Below are 19,628 nucleotides of genomic sequence, written 5' to 3'. Positions count from 1 at the left end.
TTTCCCCAAAGCCATTTCCCCCTGAAAAAAACAGCCTTTGGAAAAAAGGAAAAAACCCATCTCTAGATATGGATCACCTTATCACCTCAAAAAGCCCTATTTCTAAGTGTTATGTAGTGTACAAAAGTATCCAAGGAATGTGAGACTCAAAAGTGGACCTCACACCAACAGAAGTAATGAGAAGCTCATCCCAATTAAGGGACTGGCTGTGGCTCATTGACAAAACCTCTGCTTTGCTTGCAGAAGGTCCCAGTTTCAATCCCTGGCATCTCCAGTCAAAACGGAACAAGCAGCAGGTCATGAGAAAAACTTCTACCTAAGACCCTGAAGAGCCACTGCCAGTCTGAGTAGAGAATTCTGACCTTGATGGACCGATGGTCCGATTTAGAATAAGGCAGCTTTGTGTGTGTTCAATTCTTCCAGCAGTTTCACCATGGTTCAAGTAGCTTAATTTAAGCTAATGTATCCAAAAACAGAATTGGCCCCCATTGTCTGCTTTCAAGAATATTTGCATTCCAGTCTTCTTATTGAAACTGAGAGCACTTCACTAGAAGCCGCCTGTAATCTCCCATCCAGCAATTGGTTGGGACCACAGCTGCTTAGGGTCATCACTGATAAGAATGTCAGATATTTCCACTTCATCCCTTAGCCCAAACTCTCCAAGCCGTTGCTGAGGAGGGAACATTTGAAATCATTTCATCTCTGCTGAGGGTCAACCCCACAGATGTTTTGTTGGTATTGAAAAAAAACTGCTTGTCCAGGTATTTTAGGACTGTAATGCCTTATGGTATAAACTTGCACTGCATTTTCTGTGCTGCTGGGAGGAGAAAAAAAATTCACATAAACAGCTTTGTCTGCTTCTTTATTTCAAAGTTAAACAGTACATTAAACAGAGAGGCAGAGTGCTTCCAGTGTTCTCTCATGAGGAAACAGTGAGAGGTTTCTGCAGAACGGCGTGGAATATATTTCAACAATTATTCCTATGCTTTGTAAGCGTAAATAAAAAGAAACAAATTACTTGACTAAGTTGTTAGACTCCAATATATGCTGCAATTTTTGAGCCAGCCCTTAAAATCTCCAAATACTTCCAATTTTCCTATATATATTACAAGCAGGACTAACTATTAATCTCTTCAGCACAGCAAGATCTCAGCTCTTATCACCTCCAACTTGCAAAATATCACTTAGCCAAGAATTGGCTTGGGGGAGGTTAAACCAGGGATTTTTTTTTTTTTTTAGTATATAAATTGAGGTCAGCAGACACTAACACTACACATTTAAGAGTAAACACTGGCTAGACTTCTAAATCTCATGCTTTACATTTTATACTCTACACAAGCCCTGTAAACATTACTTTTTTTAACCACCCATTGCACAAACAAGAAAATAAGGCGCAACCTTCAGCCAAATGCTGCCAGACAAATGCAGATCATTTTAAAATACACCCTTGAACAATCTGCGATCTACAAAAAGCATGTCTCCAACCATTTCCATCTAGTGTGTCTCCAATTATGTATTTAAGTAAATAGTTAATCTAAACTTGAGATAAGCATACCCCTTTTTCCATTTGTCTGCAGTACTGCATACAGTCACATTGCAATTTATTCCTGTTGCCAAGATCTTTACGGTGATAAGATCTTCCTTCTACTATTTGCTGCAGGCTACACATCAAACCCTCAATCGTAATACTTCCATCTGTTGTTTATTTCCAGGATAATTTGGTAAAAAAACAAACCTAAACCACTGTGTTCCAGTGCATTTCTTCCCAACACTCTAACAAAGAGAAGATTTAACTGACATGCATGTGTCGATTTCTTTTTTGTGTGTGCAGCATGGCAATACTGAATTTAGGGTTACCAATCAAAATACAGAGCCAAGTCTTGAGCATTTAACAATTTATTCATTTGCTACTCAGAAAGCCATGCTTATAATGGTGTGGTCTTAAGTACATAGTGAAAAAATGCTTTCTTAAAAGGTGTTAAGTTCAAACACACATACCCAAAATGATCTTGCCTATCAAATATCTTTGGTTGATATACTGTTTTAAAAGGAATAATTTCATGAACACAAACAAGTGCCTCCTGATCCAAACTCCCTGCAGCTTCAATAAGACATCTACAGCAGCATTTTCACTTACAGACTGCCCTATAACCTGTTTAATTTTAATCCTGCATCTCCAAGCTTAAGAGTAGCACAAACGTTAAGCCCCAAAACCATAGAATACTGAGGAGGCACAAAGTGCCTTTTTAATAGTTTCCTTTCCTTAATAAACTGTACAGGACAATAGAATGTTTCACAGAATGTCTACTTGGTACCTAGGCAGTGCCACTTGTAATAGAGAGTGGTAAGCAAGAGCACACCCTGCTGCTAGCTGCTTTGCAAGAAGATGCTACTGCAGCCTTTGAATAAATTTGTCCGGTCATGTGAACCTACTAGAAAGAGATTTTGGCATTCTCTAACTCTAGCTTTATGAAACTGACACAAAGAAGGTTTTTGCTAAGAAATCTCATGTGATTCAATCAAAGCATAATGCAAGTACATAGACGGCCACAAGTGTGTACGCTTTGTGCTGTAAAGTTGACCAAGCACGTGGTAGTCAGAAAACCATCTCAGTAGGCATTACAAAGAGGGAGGCAGAGGAACACATCATTCAGAGGCACGGCTCTTCCTCTTTAATTCCACCTCTACAACTTTTGGCTGATATTTGTGGTGTGTGTTCTCATCCAAAGGAAGCTCCATGAACCAGTGCCTTCAACATCTATTTGGGACACAATCTTTTACAACAGTGATATGGTGCAGCACATGGCCATCTTTCAGGATCCGCTTACTTCATGGAAGGAGAGGGCCCAGGCTGAGCTCCACATGGTGAGTGAGCCAAATGACCTCACAGCTCTGATCACTTTCTTCCGTGGGCCGAATCGGAGCAGCAAGGTTTTTAAATTCGTGTTTCATCTTAAAACTTACAGTAACTTCTCCTTCTTCTTTCTGTGGAGTAACCTTGATGAATACTCCAACTTTGTTAGCCTTCCGAAATGCTATAATGCTGCAAAATAGAAAGAAGGACGATTGAATCTCTGCATCTTTCATAGAGTTGCTTTAAAAAAAAAAACCCGATCTACTTGATATTTTGGGTAATAGCCTAATTACTCCACTGCAGTCAGATGTATTAATGAACGGTTCCTGAAATAACTTAATATATATAGATCTACTTTAAATAATACATTATCTCCATTCCCAATGTGTATTTTTAGGATTATTTAAATAGAGCATCATTGTTTCAGCAGAGCTTTGCCAGCCAGTGTGGTATAGTGTCGGACTAGGATCTGGGAGACCCAGGTTCAAATCCCCACTCTGCCATGGAAGATTGCTGGGTGACCTTGGGCCAGTCTCACACACTCAGCCTAACCTACATCACCAGGTTGTTGTCAGGATAAAATGCAGGAGGGAAGAATGATGTAAGGCCCTTTGGGTCCACATTGGAGAGAAAAGGAAAGGTATGAAATAAAAAGAACTGAAAGCTGGATGTTCTGTGAAGTTGCTATTAGTTTGAAAGACGTTACAGCTATTATCTACCCCGATACATAGAAACGTGCATTTCATGGATTTAATAGTCTTATAAATGCCACACTAACTTTGACGTTTGCACAATGAATCATTAAAGTTCATGCAAGTCTTCCCCTTCCAAACAGCTCCATGCCAAACTATGTTCATGGGTCACCTAGTCCAACCACATTTTCAGACTAAGCCTCAAAATCATTTCAATTTGTATAGTTTCGTTAGTTATGTTAAGATTTATATCACCTCATCGCCTTATTTCAGTCTCTTGTGAACTATTGTCACTACAACTGCCATTGTAACTGCTTAAGGCAGAGAACAAAGCAAGACAGGGAACTGAGCAGAGACAAATGTCATACGAACATAAGAACCACCATGCTGGATCAGACCAAGGCCCATCAAGTCCAGCAGGCTGCTCACACAGTGGCCAACCAGGTGCCTCTAGGAAGCCCACAAACAAGACGACTGTAGCGGCATTATCCTGCCTGCGTTCCACAGCACCCAATATAATAGGCATGCTCCTCTGATATAGAGAATAGGTATGCACCATGACTAGTATTCATTTTGACTAGTAGCCATGGATAGCCCTATCCTCCATGGACATGTCCACCTGGTGGCTCTTTCTAGTGCTACCAACATGATATGCATACATATAGATTGGTCCTAGGACAGCCATTTATGCAACCCAACATGGCAAAGAACAACTTTCAAACAGAAATACACAACAAAGGAAACCAATTACTGTACAGGTCAGCTGCCAAAGCCAATGATGCCAACCAACAATGAATCTGAAGTGACACATTGTTAACCCAAACACACGAGGAGGGGAAATAGCTCACTCAGGGTCATCCTGAAAATCTTGAGGCTCTGCCAACTCATCATATTCTGCTGCTGCATCTTTGCCAGCCAGAATTAGCTCCTTCGAAGGAACCACCACCTGAAAAATTGTAGAAAGGATTAATGTGACAGGTATTCAACTGCTTGTCATCTACGTGTAAGCTTGCACATTATGGCAGCCATAAAAGATTGATACCAGACACAAGGTTTGTTGGTTTTAGTTTTTCAGCGTTTTTTGCAGCAATTACATTCTTCCTCCAAGAGGAGGATTCTCATACAGCTGGCTACAACCAAGTGTACAGTTTGTGCATTTTCCAGCACCAACTTCAAGTATGCACTAGCATTTGTGCTAGTAAGTGTAATACCTTAGCAGTACTATTGATGTCGTCAGGATCCCCTTCCTCACACTCTTTCAGCGTCACATGGGTAAGGTTTTCCACTGGGTTAGTTAGAGTTAGAAGAACTTGACTCTCCTATGAAGACATGAACATAGTAGACAAAATTATTCTCCAAATCAAAACCGCTCACCTTTCACTGCCTTTCGCTGGTGTTTGCAAGCTCATGGCTGCTAACCTCCTCCTCTTAAAGGCCCAGAAATGCTGTTTCTTCCTTACATGTTGTAAAGCAAGCACAGCTGCCTTTGCTATTGGTTAAACAGTTCAATGCATTTCACTGCCCCAGGCAAGCTAGTGACAGGACAGGCCTAGAAGATGACCAACACTTCAGACCTATCTCACTGCCACTTAGGTGCAAGATCAGCTACAGTAGTGCTGCCAGTTCCACCGAGGCTCATCTCTCCTAGCCCATGACAGGGCAGCTCGGGGAAGTGAGTACCTTTTCATCCTTGTACTGGCAGATGGAAAGGCTACATGCTCCAGAAGCAGCTGGAGTGACACAGGCTCACATTTGGATGGTGTACCCCAATCACATGTCACTGCCACCAGAGTCTGGGAAGCGTGTGCTCCTCTTACTTACTTTCCTGGCTGCCTCCAGCATGCAAGGCAAGCTCCAGTGGCAGAATAAGACTGCTGTGTGTATGTGTGTGTACACATGTGTGTGCATGCACATGTAGTGGGAGATCTTTTGTTGGAGCCTTCAATGTCTAGGTGAGTGAGTTTATGGTGCATAGTTTGATCAGGATGTCTCCTGATTTGCTGCACAGAAAAAATTACTGGCAGAAGTCATACAGTTTGACTGGAAAGGTGATATGAACCTGTGGCATTACAGTAATGCCAGCCAATACTTGCTAGCACAGCAAAGTTTTCTTTAACCTGGCTCTGCAACGCAGGCCAGGACAGCAGCTGCAGGAACAGGGAAGAGAGATAAAATGCTGATACTAGGATTTGTTAAGGCAAACTAGGATTGAGTAGTCTGTGAATTGAATCCTGGTTTCACAAACTAACTACAGTTAAAATATACCAGAGCTGTGTGTAATGTCTGAACTGAGTTATGGTCTGGCATTTAAACTATGGTATTGTAAACCATGGTTTGATGTGACGTCTTAAATTGAGGCACAGTTGAGTAAAGCAGTGTATTAGGTTTAGGGCCAGAAAAGCAATATTGGGAAAAAAGAAAGGGGAAAGTAAGTCTCCCATCCATCCTTTCACACTTCCAAACTTTCACCCCAAGACAGGTGCAAGCATCAACAAGAACTAACCTTCATGTAGCGCAGTTTGGGAATAGACATGATTCTCACTTCAGGGATGTAGTTGCTACAATACAAACAGGTGGGAAGAAATAGCAAAATGAGTTTCTTGTCCCTAGTATTCTGATTCCACTTTCACTGTTATTTTTACATGTCTGTGCCAACCTTTGACTTAAATTGTGCCCTAAAGGTGTCAAATTCTAACACCTGGCAAAAATATTTGTCAGTTATACACAACTTAGTTTAATTAAAAAAGGTGAGACCTCCAGTTTGACTTTTAGAAACCAATTGCAAATATGCAATGTCACAAAATATTAAAAGGCCTACATTCCTCACAACAGAATCAGAAATGAAACAAGCAGGCACACACACCCTTTTCTTAAAAAGGACTATTTCAATAAATATGCAGAACTGCAATTGATTTCCAAAGAAGCACATTGTACTTTATAGCAATTTAGCTAGGGGCAACAGCTCTCCAGACAGCTTAACATGACATTTTAAAGTTAAAATTTAGAACCAAGCTGGGCTTCCCATTCTGGCACAGTTCTCACTAAAGCACCAAAAGTCTTTGACTGGGCTGTGCCATTTAAGACTGTAGGTTGTGTGCGTGTGTCTGGGAGTGGAGGGGGGAGAGACCCCTTCTTCATTCCCCTATTACTCCTACGCACAGAACATTAGATGGCAGGGAGAAATGCTCTAGCCTTCAATCACGCATGCCTCCAGCTGTGGTCTCAGATGGTACAGCCCAGTGAGAACAAGACCTAAAGTTTATAATATTCTTGCCCCCACCCATTTCCAAAATACTTACACAGCTACTAGCTGGATTTTGAATTTGATGGATGTAGGATTAAACTCTGGCTTACTCAAATTGTGTTCACATTTCTAGAAAAGAAAAAAAAAGTCTGTGTAATAAAATGAGATCTCAATGTTTAATTCAGACATTTGCATGCCAGAAAGATAACCTCTCACTGACATGGTCAAGATTCTGCCGTTCTTTGCAGGTTTCAGGCTTATAGTAACTTCATCTGAAACAAGATATCAATTGCTTCTTCTGTTGCTTGCAACTGTTAAAACAACATTGCTCAGAACATTTAGCATTCTACACTGGAAATTTGCAGACATTGCAAAATGGATCAAAGCTATTCCTCTGGAACATGAAGAAAAGAGGCAGCTTGCCCAAGATTACATAGTTCAGAACTCAAAATAAGTGACTTCTAATCAAAACCACTGGGAGCCCCACGTTAGCCACTCTGCTTTCTAAAAACAAGCGCAGGATAGAAGCATAATACATTTCCCACATTTGTGGCTACATACCCTGCACCGTAATGAGCGTTTGATCAGCAGGTGCTTATGACGTGGGTAAAGCTGAGAAGCACAAATGGGTTGGAAGTCTGGCTGCAGGAGGCGTTGCCGCAGGGTTGTCACTGTCCACAGCACAGAAAGTTCAAATTCTTAGTCAACAGTTTTGAACAACAATTTTATTTATTTATTTATTATTTATATCCCACCCTCCATCTAGCAGAGCTCAGGGCGGCTCACAACAAGCACAATATAACAATAAGGTAAAACTATTAAAACCACAACCATAAATTCGATAAGTTACATCTAATCATAAAAGATGACACATTAAAACCAGCATCCCATATTAAATCAAATTATCACCCTATAGAAAACTGGGGGGTACAATGGTTAGCGGTGGCCCAGGTAATACCAGGAGGACTGGTAGCTGGAGAGACCTGGTGGCAGAATGGCAGAAAGGAGTCCCATGATCCAGGCCGGCAAACAATGTTAGCCATATAAACTCTGGCTGCCCTCAACTATAGGCCTGGTGGAACACCTCAGTCTTGCAGGCTTGATGAAACTGGGCCGGGTCTCATTTGACAGAGAGTTTCACAAGGACAGCCGGATGGCCTTCAGGCCAGGGACCACAAGTAAGCTGCCCGCAGATAAACGAAGGGCACTCTGAGGGATATATTGGAGAAGGCGGTGCCGAAGTGACCATCGATGAAAAGTGACCATGAGCCCGATTCACCAGCTTGGGCACAACAGCACAGGAGATACATTAAACCTATTACCTTCTGTCAGATTGATTGGTCTTGTATAATAATCCTCAGGGAGAGGTTCCACTTCCTCCACAGCCTGGGCCGGTTCAATTTTTATCTCCTTCTGGTCCTCTCCTTCTTTCAGCCTGAGGCAAAAAGAGAACAAATGAACACAAGGTATGCTTAATATAGTCAGCGAGTTTGTAAAAAGATGACAGGTCCTATTGAAAAAGTACAATAAAAGTAGAATCATTCACAACCTGCTATTGTTTTATATTCAGATATCCTTACAATGTCTAAGACAGTATTAAGAATGGACTATATTCATCTCATGGAAATAAACTTAATGCCGACACTTAAAGCATTCCCCAAAAGCATTTCACACCGTGCTGCTGGTTTCTTTGGGAGAACACTGGATGAAGTAAGCAGATCTCTTCCAGCCACAGAGTGCGGGACGCCCCTCTGCCCACTCAGCACACATTCACACTATCATGAAACATTTTTTAAAACAAAAAATGGGGCAACTGGGTTACATGAAGTTTGCGTGGAACACGTGTCTTGGCCTGTCCCAGAGCATACACTCGCGTTAAGATGCACATAATTCAAGTATGGCTGCAATCCTATGCTTAGTCACCTGGGAGTAAGCTCCAGTGAATCCACTTGGACTTATTTCCAAGTTAGCATCCCCTGGGGAAGGCAACGACAAACCACTCCATAAACATAGCCTGTCTAGTAAACGTCGTGATGTGACGTCACCCCATGGGTCAGTAATGACCCGGTGCTTACACAGGGGACTAACTTTACCTTTAAGCATCCAAATGAACAAGAGACCTGATAAATAACTGCAAATAGAGAATACAGACATAGCTTCCAGCCTCAGGGTATACAAGCAACAGAAGGACTGTTAAATCCTCAGCAGTAAACTAGCACAGATAATCAAGCCTACTCAGAAGGTTATAGGTTTCTCAGGTGCAAAGTGAAAGGCATCTGGGGCAGCCCTGCTAGTTCCAAACAAAGGAGGAAATTTCAGAAACCAGAAAGTGGGAGTAGCCTTTCAGCTTGAGTACTGAAAGTACTGCCCTGGCCTGGATGGCCCAGGCTAGCCTGATCTCGTCAGATCTCAGAAGCTAAGCAGGGTCAGCCCTGGTTAGTATTTGGATGGGAGACCACCAAGGAATACCAGGGTTGCTGTGCAGAGGAAGGCACTGGCAAACCACCTCTGTTAGTCTCTTGCCATGAAAACCCCAAAAGGGTCGCCATAAGTCGGCTGCGACTTGACGGCACTTTACACACACACACTGAAAGTACTCACAGTGCTTAACTCAGCATGTGCACAGGTTTTTTCTTTTTAAAGGGCCTTTCTAAAGACAAAAATGCAATCAGCCCTGGCGACAAATTATACTCACCACAGGTGACCATTTGCCAAACTATTATAATGACATCCCCCTTTCACCCAACCACCCACATACGAGGATCTAATACTCACGAGAGTCCAGCAAGAGCACTGATTGGTGCTCCGGGCCTCTGACGCTGCAGCCTGGTGCCGAGGCCATATTTGTCCTACAAGAAGAACAACATAAGACAACTCAAGCCTGTGGTCTGCTGAAAAGATCCCTCAGTTTTCAACACACTTTTCAAGCCACAAAGGGCCAAAGCAAAGAAAAGCAAAACTTATAAGGTTTCTCTCTGCTCAAAGCATTTTTGGTAGTTTGGTTAGTAAAATTAAACAGGGACAAAGAAGCTAGGAAGCTGCATGCCATGGAGCCTTCTTATTTAACTCCTACCTTACCTAATTGAGTTCACTTATCAAATGGATTCTCCACTTGATGGCTAATCTAGTTCATTCCAAACATGGTTGCTCACATACTGAAGAGCTTTTATGGACTGAAATGCAGAAGACATGATGAAATACAACTATGATATTTACAAGGTATCTACCTATTTGCACCTCAAGTTAGCTGTCATCAGGTGAGTTGCTCAATAGCAAGCTGTTATATTTGAAGTAGTGGCAGACTGCTTTCCTCGTAGATAATTTAAGCCTATCAAATCCCAAGTTACGTTATTAACAACTGCATGAGTTTTAATGACCTTGGCTTCTTGAGACACATTCCTTGTTTATCCTCATAATCACCTGCAAATCAGGTCTCCGTTATTCTCTTTTTACAACACTTAAGCCAATAGCCCAAGTATTCTGAGCACATATCACATTAATGGAGACTTGAACCAGCGCAATGCTCCGCAATGCTCCGGGGAGTGACATTATCTTTATATGACAGAAAGGACGACCACACAACCTGGCTCAGGTTTCACGTTCAAGTCAGCAATGCTGCATTTCCAACTGGATGTCAAGCGCACTATTGGGGGCATACCCATGATCAGAAGTCCAGAGAGGGTAAAGAATACCCCAGTAGAATGCAAATGGATTTACAGGCTTTCACTCTTATCAGAAACTGAAGGAACTTACCACTACATGTATAGTGTGTTGCTGAGGAGAGCCCCCAAAATAGCAGCAGGTAGCAATGGAGACAAGAAAAACGCAGCAATAAGGATAAAAGCAAACGCACAGAGCAGGTGAGTTATACAGTTATTCAAGAGGAAGGAAGCATAGGCAAACATATTCAAGCTAAGCAAAATTAAGCCTCTCCCTTGGTACTGACACAGGATGTGCCACTAAAAATCAGAAAGAAATATGTAGTCAAAGCTGATTTCTCACATATACCAAATTTTACTGGCTTTGAGCTAGTGGACCAGACAGGATTATAGCACTTTAAGTAGTGGGAACTGGGGCATTCCTGGCTTTGAACCCAAGATTTAACTCATTCTTCTCTTAACTATGTCATGCGAAGGCAAAGTTACTTTTAGGGATTCCCAAATTACAGGTGCTTGCATTTCTATGGTGGACTGAATTTTTAAAGCATTCTGTTGGTTGGTATTTGAAGTTTGACCACAGATTACTGATCTGATAAAACAGTGGGCTTTCGAGATCAATTGTCTATAAATTTGTCCGGCTCCTTTTCTGCAAAGTCACTACTAAAATAACAGTTCTGCTTCTGTGTTTAAAAAAACATGGTCTGATTTTCAAACTGGAAGCTCTGGAATAGGGTCCTCTTGTCCAGCTCACCGAAAATGCCAGCGGCATGTAGGGCCGGCGTCGAACCAGCTTTTTACGATCTCTTTCCATCTTCTCCTTCTGAGCCAGCTGTTGATAATACTCAACCAATTTATTGATCTGTATAAGAATTAATATCAGGTTAAAACCATGGACTGGAAGAAAAGCTACTCATGACAAAATAGGGATTTTACTTCCATTCACTTTGAAAAGATACTCATTGTCCACTGATGTACGCTTCTCACAAATGATCATGAGGAAAACATCACATTTCTGTTCCTGGCTACTGTCCCACTTTTAGTTCATCATCACATTTTTTAAAAAAGCTGAATGTGTGCCATCCCACCCACATAATGTGTGCATACCACCCCGTGCACAGAATGCAGAGTTTTCCTGTGTCTCCCTGTTCCTGCACCCCTTCCAAATCCCAGAAAGATAATTCTCAGGGTTACAGGACCCATGCAGAGGAACAGCCAGGGGAAAGAGCGATAGGCTGGATTGAGGAAGGACAAAGGAGTGAAATTGCTCCTGCTTCCACAAGCCCAGCTTCGCTGAGAAATGAAATATATTTCACTCCTTGTTCCTTTTCATTCCAGACCACCAATGTGCACGGTTGTTCCTTCACACAGTTCCCATGACTACTCAGATAACCTTGCAGGGGCCTTGAAGAGAATGGAATGTACGAAATCTCCATGTGACCTCTGTGCATGGATCGTTAGATTCATGCCACCATTTCATCGCTTTTGTTCATACTACCAATTTCCCTTTGACTATTTTATGATCCTCTCTCCAGCTTTCCCTTTGTTTTCTTTCTCAGTGCCCAATACCATGTATAGGGACACACATGTCAACTTACCAAAAACTGTTAACCGGCTGCATATTCTTTAACTATTGTACGGTTCTCGAGAAAAATCCCCAGCCTCACTAACAATTGGCCAAGCTGGCCTACCACTGCTATGCTCATCTTAACAGCGGCACACATGACCTTTTCAGTGAGCACAACAATTAAAGATGAAGTACGAGTCACATGATTTCTTTTTCTGATTTGGACAAGAGTGGCATCCTGCATCTCAACAACTATCAGCTTATAACATGGCAAGGGATAGAAGCCATCTACTCAAAGGACTACTTGCATAATGTATGTGAAAACTGACTGCATCTGTGATGGAGAGACTACCAGCAGAGAAGTGCAGTGTACCTGGGAAGGGACCTGGTCTAGGTAATGGATATCTTGCTCGACAGCAGCACAGGACTGTGCCAATTCCCATATCAAGTATAAAACCCATGCAGGTGACAAAGGCTTGGATTCACACTAGCATTTTCAAGGGTGCAAAGATTTCCACCTGCAGAGTATGACTTTCTCATCTTCCCCCCATGGAAGCCTCAAATTCCCCCCAAAATTTTGGTCCTTGCAGTCCATTTCTGAGGGCATTTGGGGCTGTCACAAAAAAACGAGGGGTGGGGAGAGAGAAAAAAAATCATATAACGTCATGTGTGTGGAAACACCAATGTGGATCCAAGCCAGAATCTTAAAGAGTAACTACTGGTGAAAAATCCCTCTACTGCTTGGTGCCTCTTCCACATGGAACTTTTGTCTCCAGGCCCAGTGTTATATTTCAAGACTCAGGCTCTTGAATACAGGCAGTATGTTCATTTTTTTTTCCTCAGTGAGATTATAAGCAAAAGCCACTTCAGTAGGAATTCTGTCTTAGGACACCCTATTACAGTATACTCAGTTTCTTTAACTTACCTTCTGAGTATGAGGATTTTCTGGCTCCTGCCAGCCTCCACTGGCTGTATAACAAAACAAACAAAATCAAAAGGTAAAAAATCTTGCACTGAATAACTAAAATAAACCAAACTTTACAGTCCCACAAGAGGATAATGCTATTGCTATTCTAACCTTGATGTTAAAGATACCAGATAAAAGATAAAGTTTTGGGAGGTTCCTTTGGGCTCACAGAGTTCTGCAGGCAAACTACTACTGCAGGCTGGCAAACTACTACTATTCACCTGGTTCCCTGGCACATATGAATTACCCTCACGCTGATTCAGAATCACTGCAGCTTATTTTCAGCAGTAATCTAACCCTCACCCCCAAAAATGAGATGCAATGCACATGCTCGGTATGCTGCAGAGTGAGCTTTTGGTACTCATGAGAAAGTGATGCACAATAAACATCCTTTACCTCCTGGGGCAGGACTGTTGTCAGCTTCCCCAGCGAGGGCTTGCAGGCATACTTCCTTCATGATTTTAGAGAATAGCCCAGCAGCAGAGTACAGTGGCCAACTACTAGTTCTGAGAAGCAGATGTTTAAGTGTACTGGTTCATAGGTCATTCTCACTTAGCCAACAATGATGGAAAGACTCCAGCGAAGCCATTCCCAAAACGCTAAGAAATGGGGTCTTCTCCAGTACCAATTCCCTGGCATTACGGGCAACTGGACTTCTATAAGTGGCTAACAAAAGAATTTGGAGGGGAAGAGAAACTGAACGCTCAGAAAGCAGCTTCCCTGATCCATGTCCCCAGAGCCCAATTCTTCCCTAGCACCATCAAATCTTTGGGTGGCAAATGGAACAGTTTTCACCCAACAAGATGTTCTTCCAATGTAGGTCTCAAAACTACGTCACTCACCAACTGATTTATCTGCCATGCCTACATCTCTGGAGGTCCAGCGGCAAAAGCCACAGGCCAGATAATAAGCTTTCTTCATTGTAGTCTTGGCAGGATCATCAGGCAGTGGAGCAGGGATGCTTGTTGCTCGGGTAGAAAGAGTGTGCATGCAGCACGGGCAGTCAAAACAGTTAGCACACCTAAAGAAAAAACACCAGCTTGAAATTCTGCACTGTCAATGATGTGCCTTAAAGGTTCCCCATTTTGAGTGGAAAACTCGGAGGGTACCTCTAGATTTTTTAGAAAAAACAAATTCTCCCCAAAGGATTAATTAAGGGGAAAACACACATAAACACACAAATTTTTGTGGGGTCTTAAAACTATCAAACTTACTATGGTCTAAGCTTTTATACACCAGCACACATTTAATTAGATGCATGTTAAAATAAACTATTCTTCAGAGTGCTTTTCACGTTCCTGATATGAATTCATTACTACTCAAGAGGTAAACATCCTTACACTCAAGTGTGAGCAGCAAAATTTGTAACATTTGTCCAAAGCAGTCAGCAGCTTATAATAAGCACATAGAATGCAAAATGGGTATAATTTATTTACTACCTTTTCCTCTCACCTTTCTCCCCAATGAGGATCAAAAGCATTTATTTACTTCATTCTCCTGTCCTCCATTTTATCCTCACGACAACAATGTGAGGTAGGTTAGGCTGAGAGTGTGTGTCTGGCCCAAGGTCACCCAATGAGCCTCCATGAGAGAGGGCAGATTCAAACCTGGGTCTCTCAGATCCAAATCTGAAACTCTAACTACTACATCACACGAGCTGTCTAACATCAAAAAGGATAGAATAAGATCTCATTGGGAATAGAATGCCTAAGTAGAATCCACATGACAGGAATGATTTTGTAAGTTTCTTAGACTTACTAAATATTGGGATCTAAGCAAATAACTATGTAGCATAGCTGAGTATACACAGAGGTAAAACAAAGAAACAATTGGCAAAAACGGAATCAGCAGCATGTAGTCTTACCTGTTTTTCTTCAGCTTGGCTTCAGCTGATGGCATATTTTCTAGGCAACTGGGACAATAGTGAGAATCCACCTAGAGAATACAGAAAGGTTTCTACATTCCTCACCACTATACAGGGGCAATTACGAACACCATATCATAAGTCTATTTAATGAGTCTATTTAATGAACACAAACTGTGAATTATAAAATTTAGTGTCAATGAAAAGCTTAGCCAATCATCTGACAATTTAGTGTATCAAATGAAAGAATGAGCAAATTAAAGCCTTGAGCAAGACTTTAGAGAAGTACCATATAAATTGTCTAAATAAAAAAAAACACCAAGGTATTCATCTTGCAAGCAAATTTATCTCCAACCGCTAAAGAATCTGTCCAGGCACAATATTGTTATATCCTATCTTAATTATCTGTCCAAGCTACCCTTATGATACCTTATACAAGCCCAGCTGCCATATGAATCAATATGAACCCAAGTAAAACTATCTGAGCAAACTGTTCCTTGCATACAATGAACTAGCTGATTTCCCTTTTTCCTATATAAATCCAAAAGCAGGTAGAGCAAACTTTAAATATTCTTTAAGAGCACTGGTATGTGCACAATGGAGCCTTTTCTCTGCTGCTCATTTTCTGTTCAAAACCATCACCTCCAAGATGACGCCTGTGGGGTTCCAGAGGTATATTCACCCCAGGTAAGCACATCTGGAGCCCCAATGGGGGGAAACAGCTTCTTGTGGAGGGGAGCAATTTTGAGTCTAGTGGTGAAAGTGGCTAAATCATGTGCACGTACGCATGTATATGCACACACAGCCACTCCACCACTGATTAATTTTTTTAAAAGTTGGGTTCTATTACACAATCCTTAACAAAGCATTAGCTTGCCCATGGTTACCATGCCAATATAAAAAGGCATTCTAATTACTGCAAACGTTCAGTTATAAACTGCTTATAAAGGGAAAAGGTTCCATCCTTATTGTTTCACATATCAAGAATTTTATTATTATTATTATCAGCTTAATTCATAGTCTACCTTTCTTCTTGGGATTCAAGGCAAATTACAGGCTATTCAGTCAATAGTTGACTTCTATATCCTTGGAAGGAGCATATGAATAACATATTTTATGCTCCTTGCAGTGTGCACCTTTGTGAATTATCACATTCTCTAGAGAATGTTAGAGGCAGCCACGGCGTGAACACACTTCTCAGAACATTGCATAAGAAACTGAAGCTTATATACAACTTCTTTCTCTTTACAAAAGGTGCCTGTTCTTTAAACATATCTTCCTGAGTGGAAGAGAAAACAGCAGAAACAACCCTATACAATACCTGGAATGATGGTACATTTTAGATAGGTAACAATTACACCAATTCTACAAATGCCAAGTAAGGGTGACGGCTAGTTTCTGTTCATGGCCACACAGCTAATCCATGAGCAGGTTTAGGATTTGAATCTAGTATCTTAGTTGGACAACCAAGGCTAATTATAGATAGGAAATCAAAAGAACTGGTGAGTTCTAATCATCACAAGCCACTCATTTAATCTAACATATCTTTGTTAAATTCAACATATATTCACATTCATCATCTTACTATAAGAATAAATGTTTAGATCAGATACTGTAAGACTAACATCTAATAAAATTTGATAGCTTTTTAAGCATTAAGTTCCATTTATTTGTATAAAGTCAAAGGTCATGACATAGGATGGCTTGGATTCTAACCCAATTCCCCTCTTGAGCCTCTCTTTGCCCACAGTGGGGCTCTAGAACAAAGTTTCTGGGAATTGTAACTGCAACTTAAAACTAGGTATAAAACCTTTTAAAGTGGTAATCTCTTTGGTGGCCTTGGATAGGTAACAATTCTTGGAGAATTCTTGAAGAACAGGTGACGTGCCAGAAGAGTGGGGGTGGACAAATGTCCCCACCTTCAAGAAGGGGTGAAAGGAGGATCCAAGTAACTACCAACCCGTGAGCTTGACGTCCATACCTAGAAAGGTTTTTAAACAAATCATCAGTCAACCCTTGAGCATCTAGAAAAGATGGCTGTGATTATTAAGAGCCAGCATGGGTTCCTTAAGTACAGGGTATGTCAGACTAACCTTTTTTGAGAGAGTTAATACCTTGATGCATCAGGGGAATGCTGTGGGAATTGTTTATCTTGATTTCAGTAAGGCTTTTGATAAGGTTCCACATGATATTCTCATTGCCAAGTTGGTAAAATGTGATTTGGAGCCTACATCTGTTAGATGGATTTGTAACTGATTGACAGATCATACCCAAAAAGTGCTTGTTAAAGGTTCCTCACTCTCTTGGAGAGGAGTGACAATGGAGTGCCTCAAGGATTTACCCTGGGCCCTGTGTTGCTCAACATCTTTATAAATGATTAGGATGAAGAAGTAGAGGGGATGCTTGTTAAATCTGCAGATGACACTAAATTGGGAGGGGTAGCAAATACAGTAAAAAACAAAATCAAGACAAAATCAAAACAAGTCAAGACAAAAGACAAAATCAAGATTTATGATGATGCTGACATGCTGGAAAACTGGGCTAAAACTAACAAAATGAATCTCAACAGAGATAAATGTACAGTTCTACATCTAGGTAGGAACAATCAAATGCATAATTATAGGATGGGGAGAACTGTCTTGGCAGTAGTGTGTGCAAAAAGGATCCAGGGGTCTTAGTAGACCATACACTGAACATGAGTCAGCAGTGTGATGCGGTAGCTAAAATAAGCAAATGCAATTTTGGACTGCATCAACAGACATAGTGTTCAGATCATGAAAAGGTAGACCCCTCATTGCCCCTTTGTTTATGCCCAGGGTAATGCCAATTGCCACTTTGGGGTGAGAAAGGAACTTTCCCCCAGGCCAGATTGGCCCAGGGATCCTGGAGGTTTTTCACCTTCCTCTACACATAGAGCAGGGGGTCATTGTGGGAGTGGGGAGGTAGTTGTGAATTTCCTGCTTTGTGAGGGGGGTGGACAAGATAACCCTTGACGCTCCTTCCAACTCTGCGTTTCTATGACATATTGCAGCAGGATCTGAGAAACAGGCTAATGTTACATAACTGTTACAAGATGAAAGTCGTCATAATTTATGCCCAATATACCACATAAACTAAAAGAGAATAAAGATGTGTGGCCATGGAGAGGGTAAGAAGCCCCCACCACTCACAAAGTTTACAAAACCAAGAGATTATTGTGTGTGTAGGTGGAGCATCGCTTTACAAGCAAACAATAAACTAGCTGAGCCCCCAGGATCGTAGGAAATCATTGGGAGACTTAGGGGGAAAGACAGAAGTGATGCCACGTCATGCAGGAAAAAGAGATTCTTCATTAAGAAATCCTTAAAAGGCTGTCAGAAATCAGAAAATAAGGCCTTCCCTCCCCCTCCTCTTTCCCCTGTGCTTAGTCGTCTCCTGCCAGGGCAAACCGGCCCTCTTCGAAGTCGTCCAATCAAACGAGAAATCACACTTGACAGACAAGAAAGTGCCACAATCAAGAAGCCAGTCTCAAGAACCACCCGCCTCTTTCTGTACACCTCCAGGGACCAACCAGACACAGTTGTGAAGCGATCTGATCTACACCGGCAAGCAGGGGGACTAACCCAATTGGACGAAAAAAAGGAGTGACAGTGGGAAAGGCCTATAGGCACTCTGGGCGTGTGGTCCTTCCCCACCCCCCACCCCCCCACAGGGCCCAGCTGACCTCATGAGAGACGCATTCGAGGGAGCGGAGCTCGCTGCAGTAACGGCAGAAATAGAGCTGCGAGAGCGGCGCGCGAATCTCCTTCTCGCCGCGGACTAAGTAGGAGACCCGCTCGGATTGTAGCAGCGAAGCCATTTCAGGAAAAAAGGGGACCAACCCAGCCTCTCCAGTCACTCGCCTCACCCAGAGCGCTGACTTCCGGCACATGACCAGGAAGCGCCCGCCTCGGGGCTGCACCCACGTGGTCGCTTGATGGTTTCCGCTTAACGGTGCCGGAAGGGGAAATGATGCTCTTGGGAAAGGAGGGGGACAAATGTGAAAGCGGTTAATAACAGTAATTTGATATTTTTTAAAAATGTTGCTGTGTCTGATTTAATAAATAGAGTGTGCAGTGGGCTTGTGTTTGAGAGTGATGAGCAGGCAGAGCTCTGTGCAATTAGAATTCTTATTTTATGTTGTTTTAAATTCTGGGTTTGCTACCTGGTAACCATCGTTCAATCTTAATCATACTTTTTAAAATTTGCACCGAACGTGATTTACATTTCCCACTATCCTCTTAAAAACTAAGCAATATACTAGTTTTATTATCAAATGTGCAATGTAGGGTTTTATATATAGAGAACAGTATGAGTAGCATGTTTTTCATTCAAATACTACCAAAGATAACTGCTGTTGTTGTTGTTTTTGTTTTTTTGCTGTCAAGTTTCAGTTGACTTATGGTGACCCCTAAGGTTTTCCAGGCAAGAGATGTTTAGATACGGTTTGATATTACCTGCCTCTGCATCACAACCCTGGTATTCCTTGGAGGTCTCTCATCCAAACACTAGCCAAAACCAAATAAATAGAAACCACTAAGTTGCTTCTAACTATTCATTTTAATATGCCCTTCCTCCAAGGAACTCAGGGCAGTGTGCTAGGTTCCTTTCCCCACACTTCGTCCTCACAACATCCCTGTGATGTAAGCTTGGCTGAGATCCAAGGTGATCCAAGGAGTATGGATTTAAACCCAGGTCTAATGAACTTGTATAATACTCTTATTCAGTATACGATGCAGATCTAAATCAAAAGGGTCGCTTTATTT

General features: G+C 41.8%; 1 protein-coding gene across 2 annotated transcripts; it reads right to left on the bottom strand.

The window, feature by feature from the left end:
- Positions 1 to 2,829: 2,829 nt before the first annotated feature.
- On the bottom strand, positions 2,830 to 18,714 carry DCTN4 (dynactin subunit 4). 2 transcript variants are annotated; one of them, XM_056859123.1, is made up of 14 exons: positions 18,548 to 18,714; positions 14,845 to 14,915; positions 13,823 to 14,001; positions 12,939 to 12,982; positions 11,201 to 11,308; positions 10,544 to 10,564; positions 9,566 to 9,639; positions 8,113 to 8,225; positions 7,352 to 7,461; positions 6,846 to 6,919; positions 6,050 to 6,104; positions 4,758 to 4,865; positions 4,395 to 4,492; positions 2,830 to 3,043 (listed from the first exon to the last, which is right to left on the bottom strand). In XM_056859123.1, exons 1-14 carry the CDS (start codon positions 18,680 to 18,682, stop codon positions 2,830 to 2,832), a joined length of 1,404 nt encoding a protein of 467 aa, XP_056715101.1. In that variant the 5' UTR covers positions 18,683 to 18,714. The 2 variants fall into 2 exon arrangements, with proteins under 2 accessions (XP_056715101.1, XP_056715108.1); XM_056859130.1 differs by lacking the exon at positions 10,544 to 10,564.
- Positions 18,715 to 19,628: the final 914 nt, after the last annotated feature.

The sequence above is a fragment of the Euleptes europaea genome, chromosome 1 (genome assembly GCF_029931775.1).
Source record: "Euleptes europaea isolate rEulEur1 chromosome 1, rEulEur1.hap1, whole genome shotgun sequence".
NCBI lineage: Eukaryota > Metazoa > Chordata > Lepidosauria > Squamata > Sphaerodactylidae > Euleptes > Euleptes europaea.
The sequence above is the reverse complement of the archived record's forward strand: the minus strand, read 5'-3'. Positions and strand labels throughout refer to the sequence as shown.

Bases quoted from the DNA above. Each gene is read 5' to 3' on its own strand.
- DCTN4 (XM_056859123.1), bottom strand. From the start codon at position 18,682: ATGGCTTCGCTGCTACAATCCGAGCGGGTCTCCTACTTAGTCCGCGGC. The intron at 8,226-9,565 runs GTGAGTATTAGA...TTTTTGCCTCAG, and splicing joins AGTGCTCTTGCTGGACTCTC to GCTGAAAGAAGGAGAGGACC. The intron at 4,493-4,757 runs GTATTACACTTA...ACAATTTTTCAG, and splicing joins ACATCAATAGTACTGCTAAG to GTGGTGGTTCCTTCGAAGGA.